This window comes from Eurypyga helias, unplaced genomic scaffold (genome assembly GCF_000690775.1).
Source record: "Eurypyga helias isolate BGI_N326 unplaced genomic scaffold, ASM69077v1 scaffold6756, whole genome shotgun sequence".
In the NCBI taxonomy this organism is placed as follows: domain Eukaryota; kingdom Metazoa; phylum Chordata; class Aves; order Eurypygiformes; family Eurypygidae; genus Eurypyga; species Eurypyga helias.
The window spans coordinates 1-9,809 of NW_010257194.1; the positions used below are offsets into that span (position 1 = coordinate 1).

The following is a 9,809-nucleotide window of genomic DNA, read 5'->3' on the forward strand; positions in this document are numbered from 1 at the left end:
TTTTTGTTTCTCACTATCCTACTCTGTTTCAACTGGCAGTAAACCAGATGCACTTCCACGAGTTTTTCTGTTTTGCCCATGACAGTCACTGATAAGGGATCTCCCTGCCTTTATCCCGACCCATGAGCTTTTTCTTTTCTCCTTGCATCCTGTTGAGGCGTGGGAGCGCATCAGGATGGGCTTCCCGCAGCCAGCTGAGGTCAGCCCGTCACCCCCGCGCAGGTCCTTGCCTCAGAGAACGACCCGTCACAAGGAAGGACGGGCAATGGCCCCCAGAGGAGCAGAAGCCACTGTCCCTCTGTCGTGGGTGGTTTTGGCCGCTTCAAAAACCACAGCAGACGTAGCAGCAACAGTGGTTTTGCTGAAGCAAGGTACTGCAAAAGTGAGAGTTAACAGGTGGCAGGGTTCACTCTATTACTTACTGCATGGAGGATGTAATCATGATTCAGAGCTACCCAGACACAATCTTACTGCACTATAATATGAAGTTATGCACAATATCAGTTACTTACCAAAGATCTGCAGTCCGTAAGGGGTCATTAAGCCTTGAGGATTAACCCTGAGAGGCATCCCCGCTCGAGGGGAGACCACCACCGTGCAGCCAGCTGCTTAGCAGGGAAAGCCCAAAGAAGGCTCAGTTAGGCTGTCAAATTTATGGGATAAAGTGATTGGTTTGTGGTCAAATTACATGTGATGGAAAAAGTATACATGAAACTCCTTCTACCCACAACTTCCTTTGTTCCTTGACAAATGAGTCTTGGAAGAACCACCTGCTGTTTTTGTGTTAATCACACAGTCCATGTTCCAGTTTCCAAGCTCCTATGCATCAAGGCTCACCATGTCACCCTGTTCCTGCATGTACTTTCAGAGAACATGGAACTAGAGAAGTTCTTGTCCCAGTTACAGCCTAGGCCTTTACTGCCTTTGGAGCCTGAACCAAACTACCACTAGTTTGGTCAGGGAGTCAGGCCTGTCCATTGCACCTGGCTACGGAGGAGGCCCTGTACCTCTGGGCCAGGGAATGCAGAGATGACAGCTCCTTTTGCTCTCTCTTAGGTACGGCACAATGGGAATCCGGTGAGGCCGCATCACTGTTCATTTATGGCACTTTAGCCACCAACCCCTTTGAGTACCACATACCCACCCTTGTGGGGTTTGTAACAACCCTGGAAGGAGCAGGCTGCTCCGCCTGCCTCATCCGCGTGTGCCATCAGTCCAGGCTAGCAGCATGGGCCTCACACCCTGACCACCCAGGCCCACAACAAACTGCTTTCTCCTCAACTGCCTGGGAGGCTCCTCGGAGTGCCAGGGAGAAAATGGGATGCAGAGAGGGTGGGTTGGCTGGGTAAGGAGGTACAGGGGAGCAGTTGGCTAGTGTTCTTGGACATTGACTTAAACATCTCATGGAGTTCAACAAGGCCAAGTGCAAGGTCCTGCCCCTGGGTTGGGGCAATCCCAAGCACAAGGACAGGCTGGGTGGAGAGTGGATAGAGAGCAGCCCTGAGGAGAAGGACTTGGGGGTACTGGTGGATGAAAAGCTGGACATGAGCCGGCCGTGTGCGCTGGCAGCCCAGAAAGCCAACCGTGTCCTGGGCTGTATCCAGAGCAGTGTGGCCAGCAGGTCGAGGGAGGGGATTCTGCATCTGGACTCTGCTCTGGTGAGATCCCACCTGGAGTGCTGCGTCCAGCTGTGGAGCCCTTTACAAGAAAACCATGGACCTGCTGGAACAGGTCAACAAAAATGATCAGAGGACTGAAACACCTCTCCTATGATGAAAGGCTGACAGAGTTGGGATTGTTCAGCCTGGAGAAGACTCCGGGAAGACCGTATTGAAGCCTTCCAGTTCCTGAAAGGAGTATATAAGAATGTTGGGGGCAAAGTTTTTAGTAGGGCTGTAGCGACAGCATGAGGGGCGATGGTTTTAAGCTAAAAGAGGGGAGATTTAGACTAGATATTAGGAAGAAGTTTTTTACAATGAGGGTGGTGCAACACTAGAACAGGTTGCCCAGAGAGGTGGTAGAAGCCCCATCCTTGGCAACGTTCAAGGCCAGGCTGGATGGGACTCTGTGCAACCTGATCTAGTGGAAGGTGTCCCTACTCACTGAAGGGGGGGTTGGGCTAGATGATCTTCAAAGGTCCCTTCCAACCCAAACCATTCTATGATTCTATGATCTCTGAAGTCTTTTTTCCTACTGGGAATAGCTTGGCTTGCAGTCATGGAGAAACTGCCAGGGAGAGGGCATGGCCACAGGGGGACGAGTGGTGATGCCCTAAGAGCTCTGCCCAGCCAGCGCAGAAATTAACACCACCAGCCCATCACACACCAAAATTGCAGCCGGTCAGGGGGGCACGTGTCACCACTGCTCAAACACATTTAAGAAAGAGCAGTATGGGGGCAGGAGAAAATGGAAGAAACAAACTGGACAAGACACATATAGGATTCTGGGGACAGAGCAAGAGATCCCCACTTGGGAGAAGGTGCTTGGTGCCAGAGGAAGGACTCCTCCAAGGCGACTGCAGCCTGTGGGCAACTTATGTAGGGCAGGGACACTGGTGAGGAACTGCAGACGATCAACGCTGGGACAGGGACACATCTAATACGCTATGAGCCCTGTTCTAGATGAACAACATAGGATCCAAAATAATACAACATAATCCTTCAAAATATCTCAGGTCAAGTTTGTTTGGGGGCAGGAAGCAGGGGAAGCAATGCACTCAAGAGAAGCCTGAACTTATCCTCCTTTACCACATTCTTCTCATTCTCCTTGGATCTTCCCTTGCTTCTGCAGCTTCCCTTCCTTGCTTTCTCATCCTGTCTCCTCTTTGGACCCCAGTCCTTTCACATCTTTTCATCCTCCCTTCCCAACTGTGCTGGCAGATCCTAATTCTCTGTCACTCCTTCCACTGCATGATCTCTTCTACATCCCTGCCGGCTCCCCAGTCTCCCGCCCTGTCACTTATGTGTTCTGTAAAAGCAGAACAAGTGTAACTTTCTGACTCCCACACTCTCAAGGCTCACAGCAGGACTTAAGGTAACAAGGTGGTTTTTCCCATCATATCCACTGGTTTGTTTTTTTTCCCCCTCAGGGCCTACTAAATGCATCTTGTCTGGCAGTGACGTCCCCTCCCACTGGAAATTGTACACACACACACACACTTCTTCACAATCACATGTCACATAACACCTACAGTCTGTGTAAGTGCTGTAAAAGCTCATTTCTAAAGTCCCATCCATGTCCTCATAATCATTTTCAGCTAACTTCCTCTCACTCCAACTCCCTTTGCAATAAAGCAGCTTTCCCAGATTGCCCTGGGTTCCTCCCATGCACTTCTCCTTCCCTTCCTGCATTTCCCATTTGCCACTCTCCAAGCCTCTGCGTTCAACTTTTACTTAACAGCAGCAAGAACTGACACTGTACATCTGTCAAGGTTAACATGCCACCAAGTGCAAATACGTGGATGCTGGAAGCAAGAGCGATTCAGATCGGCTCATACTGAGGCAGCTTGCCTAGCAACCACCATCGCCATTTGCCTCTGCCATGAAAACTGTGCTGCTATTCTGCAATCCAGAATGTCAGCCAAGAGGCACACATTAGTCAGGAGCCATTATTTGAAAATAGCTTGATGTTTAAAAATTTTTTAGTAGTTGTTTACATTTTGGCATTTCCAATTAAGATTATTTGTTCAGTAGAAAGAAGAAAAAGATAACAAAAGAATAACAAGGAAGAGCGATTACTCTTGGTTGGAAGGAAATAGTTTGGACCTACTGGGTTTAGGGATAAAACGTTGTTGTGGAAGTTGAGTCCATAAATCTTGCACAGTGACTTCCTTGAGCTTTGTTTAGCCTATCAATGAGGCATGCAGAACCAGTGATGACAGTCACAGGAAATGCTAAATCAAAACCCCTCTAACTCATCACAGCCTCGATGACTTGCTCTGCTTTCTGAATCAGCGTGATGAAGACTGTCAAGAATGCACACAACCTTCTTTGGCACTACCCTTAACTGGATCAAATGTTAAAGACGTCAAACAATTCCAGCACAAACCTGGCTGCACCAGTTGGTAATTCCCATACACTAACGGGATCCTCAGGTAGTATAAAAACAGTTAATCATTTCTCTTTGTAGCCACGGGGAGCAGAAGAAATTCTTTGCAGCCAACATGGCAATATTTTCATTAAATATATTTGAAGGGTGCCAGTGAAAAATTCTTTGCATTAACAAGTCTGGGTTTTACTCCTTGTGCCTACTCTAACTTTTTTTTACTCCTCATAGTGTAGTCCTCTAACATCTTGGGTTTCTTCATTTCCACAGAACATTGTTTTCTATGGTAACCTGAGCACCAGTAAGTAATTTTGTCAGAATACTCTTACCCTACAAATAAATAAGTTGCATGGATGAAGATCCCATACTTCTTCAACCCGAGCTCATGGGGTTTGCCAGTACTAATGGACTGAATTCTGTCTATCCCCTCCAAAATGCGGTGTAAGCAAGATGAGCAACCCTATGTCTACACTAGCGAGCAGCTCAGTGCAGTAAGAATGGCAACACTTGGTGATGTTCCAGGGGTGTTAGTTTAGACTAGTTGCACTCTAGTGCCATGGACAAAATGACCGTCAAATGGTGGTGCCCATCGCTTGCACACCAGGAGCTCATCATCTCCTAGATGAATTTCAGCCAAAAAATCCAGTTCACACACTCCAAGACTGTTCTGGAGGTTGAAGCATGCTAAAATGAGACAACTGGGAGGGTGTCTTCAAAAGCACATTCCACATCAAACACAAATGTGAATGTAGACAAAGTAAGTACAGATCTGCTATGGAATAATAAAGTTTGAATGGCAAGGCATTCATTTATTATAATTAAAATTTGAGGTTCTTTTAGTCCTGTCCTCCCTACAGCTCTGAAGACATTCTCATGTTTATGTTTTAAATTATTATCCTCTTCACAATTTACAAACACAGAAGTGGTGACAGATTAAATGACTTGCCCAAGGCCACAGTAAAAATCATAACCAAAACTGAATATAAAACTTTTCCAGCTTCCTCTCATGTGTTTTTTTTTGCCACAGACTTGTACCACACCTTTCATTCTGCCAAAAAAACAAAGGATTTAGGACTGTACCTCTATGTTAGATTACTATTAGCAATGCTTCCCTACTAACAGCTCATCCTGTAGAAAAATAATTAAGATCTAATATGAAAATACATCTCTATCTTCACTTGCTGAATATTTCTTTTATGGATTTTTTAGACTACTTTCCACTTGGGAAGACAACCACAGAACTCATTAAAATGTGCTTTATCTTTAATTACGTCTTAAAACGAATACCAAAATACTAGTGAATCACACCCTAAAGCATACTGGAAAATGTTTTCCAAATCAATCATCTACATTTTCCTGTAACCAGTCAGCAACTTTGGTTAGCAGCTCCCTCCTTTCCATGTTTTCCAATTTTGTAAACTCCAGCAGTAAAGTAGCAGCCTCTCTCTCATCCTCTTCCAGTGTAGCATTATAAAACACCTGCAACTGAAGAAATAAACGCATGAGCTTAGTTCACGTAACTCACCTGCAGCAAGCAACTGCGGACCTGACAGATGCTTTAGACAGAAGTGCACAGAAAAGAGGGAGACGGCAGGGACTAAGGAGGGGATGGGGCAAGGTTACTGATTCGCGCTAAGGTGGGAAAGCAGCTTGCACATCAGGAATGTGCCCTTTTGCCACCCCTCTGAAAACCCTTTCAAATGCAGCCAACTTCACTAGTACCGGTGGTACCACACAGTGTCTAGGACTAGCAGAACCCTCTTGTGCTGCCTGTTCTATAATCACACAACAAGCGTCTTTCCTATCAATCTAGGGGCAGAAGACAAGAGAGTAATGAAGAATAGCAAATAAATATATAGGGAGAGCAGGAAATGAACAAGAAGACAACTGAGATAGACATCAGCGTGACAACCAGGACCCTAACATGCCAGCAGCCCAACTTTTGGTACATTTCCTGTAGACATCATGGTAAAGGTGATCTCCACAGACAGACTTAAAAGAGGAGAATGGGAATGCTTTGATGTTTATTGGGATGCAGTTCAAAACCTGAAGGTTAACTTAAAGACTGGTGCTGGGCTATTGCTGTGGCCATCCTGGAGACTTGACTAGTCCCTAAAGAAGAAAGGGTGAAAAACTTAGAGTTCACGCATGTTCAAGAGCAATTTCTTTGATTTTAGGAGCTAACTCTCTGGATTTCTCTCCTCATTAATCATCCCTTCTCAGTTACTTGCTGTATGCATGCCTCAACAAACAGCAGAAAAAAGGGAAACAAAGTTTTTCTGCTAATGACAACCATTTGGGGTTGGCAGAGCAATCACATGCAGACAGCACAAAAGCTGAGCTGTTGAGAAAAGAAAGTAGTATTTTGGGAAAGAATCTGGGGAGACTTGGACTGGAGGCAAAAGAGCAAGAAAAGAGTATGAAACGAGTAGCGACAGTCATTAATTTGTCACAGGCACTAACGTGGATCATGGTGGAGAATAAAGACAGCACACAGCCACCTCCCTCCCGCCCAGATACCCATTTTCAGCAGGTTTCCCAAAACCCATCCCCTTTTTCCAGACGTACAGCAGCCCGATTAGGAGGCACTGTTCAGGGGTTCCCCTGGGCTGCCGCGCTGTCAGAAGGAGAGGGCTGTATCTCACGTGGCCGGCTGTCCAGCGCACGGACAGGCAACCTCTTCCACTGCAACCACACAGGGCAGGACCACATCCATTCCTGCACAAAAGCTTACTTTCCTGCCATGCTTAACCACCCGCCCTGGGTGCCTGTTCATACATTGGTTTCCAGATGAGGAAGTTTCATTTTTCTCACAGCAACATTACACAACACATTCTATGATCTCTTTAAGAAACGAGATTTAAAAGGCTGTATTTACAAATGGGCAATAAAGACAAAACTAACAGCTTCTCTGATTTACCTCTTGGATCTGTACATCTGTATTGACAAATCTTCCCATGATTTTTAATACATCATGTAATAATTCATTCCCATACCTGTAAAATTGACATAAAGATCCTTCAAACGACATGTCAGCAAATATACTAAATTCCATCTCAGCTGAAAACAATGCCACTATTTACTTCTTATTTACCATGTTGGAAATACCGACCAAGCTAAATTTGCAATTGTGCACTCTTTTTTCCCCGTTTAAAGAAATATCATTAACATTCAATTCAGACATTTGAGCAGGATGATGTACCCTAATTAATCTTCATTTAATTTCCCAGTAAGATCTGGTACTTCTACCTTGGTAATGGGAATTCTTTCCTTAGAATGGAAGATCTGTGAGCCCAGAGAGCCAGACTGAGCTAGAAAGGCTAACCAGTAACGATTCTAACCACTTGGTGTTTCTGTCGGTATCTTGAGGACGGTGCATAAATTAACACCCACACTATTCTTTTAATTTGAAAGTAATGGGTCAGTTTCCCAGCAAATTTATCATCAGTATAGAACACAGAAAAGCCTTGTAAAGGAACAAGTTGGTGCGACACAAACCTGCTAAACCTGCCTTTTCTAGTGTTAGCAATACAGATACACATTCGAATGCTCCCAGGTGGCTGGTCTTGGCTGTGCTGCCACTAATGGCTCCCAATGGACTCCTCTGCTACCAAAGGCAGCAGGAACGTACTCTGCCTCAGCCCTGCTGCTTTTCACCATTGCCAAGGAGAGAGGGAGTCTTCAAACAGACATCAAAATACCAGCTTTGGATGAGACAGGTAGCCCAAGCTGACTGCAGTTTACCTGCCTCACTGCAGATCGGCTGGAGATGCATTAGGACTTAAGCCAGGGAATAACACTCTAGTTACTACTTGCAGCACTCGTAAGCCTCTATGCTCCAATCCCTCATCTCTCCATACTCTCTTTGGAAAAGAGGTTACAAATCTTACGCCAGCATTTTACATCCATGTTTGTGAAACAAACGCTACTGGATAAACCCATCTCTAGCATCAGATTTTCCAGGAAATTTAACATTTAAAAGCACTGAAACAGTCATAAACAGACTAATTTTTAAAGCATTCTGTGTCTGACATGAGCTCTTCTTTGACAAGAAGCCCCGATCAGCATTGAATCCTCTGGCAACCCTGCTCTGCATGCGTAAGGAATTGCATCAATCACTGCAGAAGAGGCCATCTCTGTAAGGAAAATCTGCACCTGGAGTTCACAGCTCAAACATAAAGATGGAAGAAGAAGACAAAGAGCCACAGAAATAAAGGAAACCCAAAGGTGGTTGTTTACCATACCTTTCACTTAAAAGTGGCCAATTTTCTGTAACAAATTCCCAGGCTATACGGTGCCCAATGTCCTTAGTTACCACATATAAGATGATGACTGAAGTACAGTTGGAAGAAAATAATGTATCACTGAGTCCATATTGCAAATATCTGTTAGAAAAGAAGGTAAAAATTGAACCTATCACTTGCTGTTTAACAGTGGTGATTTGGAAATATCATCTAGTTCAGGAATATTCAACAAATACCAGAATGTGGAAGGTTATACCAAAGTTGGTCACTCTGAGCTGCGTATTCAGCCTGGATTTTTGTCCTGACATTGGTGAAATCCCCTGTTCTTGCACAAAGACTCTCCACTTCTCAGCAAAACGAGAGGATGTCAGAACAACATATGTGCTTTTCTCATCTGTGTTAAGGAAAGGCAACTACTGCCCGACAACTCTGTGGAAAAGCAAACAGCTCCTCAGCTTCTCTGTGACACAGATGCAGGCTAGAAAGCAAGCCAGCTCCGAGACACTGTTAGGTAAAGGGGACCTGTTTATAGGGTCCCCTATAGCAACACACGGGTCTTGGATGCTTTCATGGGGGCTGAGGCATGTTTTCAGAAGTACTTAAGGAGCTACCTGCCAATGATGTCAGTGGCAGTCAGTGCATAAATATCTTGAGAAAGTAAGTAAACATTCTACTCTCTCTCTTCCCACAGCGTATAACTCGCATGCTCCTGCTCCCAAGGAGCACTTTCGGAGAGGTACCTTCTCCTCAGGTCTTGCAGGCAGCTGCTTTATGGGTAGAGTAGATGAGCTGGGTTTCTCCCCCGTGCGTGCCACCTCCATGCTTAACAGAATGGATGAAATACGCCAAGGGCCGTGAAAAGCCCAGCTAAACATTCCTCCCACCAAAAGATTTTCAGGGTGGCATTTAGGAAAATAGATTGGCTTATCAACTTCTAAGGTACAGGGAGGAATGAGGTCATCACAGCTCCCTGAGCCTGTCAGGGACCAGCGCTAGCCCATGCCAATGAAAAGTCAACAAAGGATCACAGCTTAGGTGGAAAATCCGTGTGGCTCGGTGAACATTGCTTTGCAACCCATCTTGCCTACTGCTAAGGCATATTTGTTCTGTCTTCTCAAATGTCTGCCACCACAAGAGCAGGCGGCTGGCAGGAGAAAAATTTTGCTAATTTCAGACCTTTACACCCACCCAGTTTATGCCAATACTTGACGATCATTCTTTAGGCCATCAACAGCAAATTTCTGTCCTTTGATGAATCCTTTAGGCAATGTGGACATGAAAGATCAGAAAATTCAGCTTCAGTATCCTTTTACTGATAAAGGGAAAAGACTTTATATGGATGAGAGTGAAGATATTAAATACAGTATTCCAAGCTGTGCTCAGGAAATAACTGGACAACACTCAGATATATGGGGTGGTGATTCTCCTCCATAGTAGAGTAGAGGTGGAGGTCTCTCTATCTCTCGTGAGACCACCCTGCAGTTCTGCATCCAGCTCTGGGGTCCTCAATAGCCGAAGGAT

At 45.2% G+C, this 9,809-nt stretch overlaps 1 protein-coding gene across 1 annotated transcript in view; it reads right to left on the minus strand.

Moving 5' to 3' along the window:
- Positions 1-5,382: 5,382 nt before the first annotated feature.
- The window catches only part of LOC104511349 (aminopeptidase Q), a 29,243-nt gene continuing 24,816 nt past the window's right edge, over positions 5,383-9,809 (minus strand). Inside the window, exons 17-19 of the mRNA XM_010153922.1 lie at positions 8,289-8,429; positions 6,965-7,040; positions 5,383-5,529 (exon numbers count right to left, since the gene is read on the minus strand). Coding sequence (XP_010152224.1) covers positions 5,383-5,529; positions 6,965-7,040; positions 8,289-8,429 — 364 coding nt within the window. The remainder of the gene's footprint in view (positions 5,530-6,964; positions 7,041-8,288; positions 8,430-9,809) is intronic.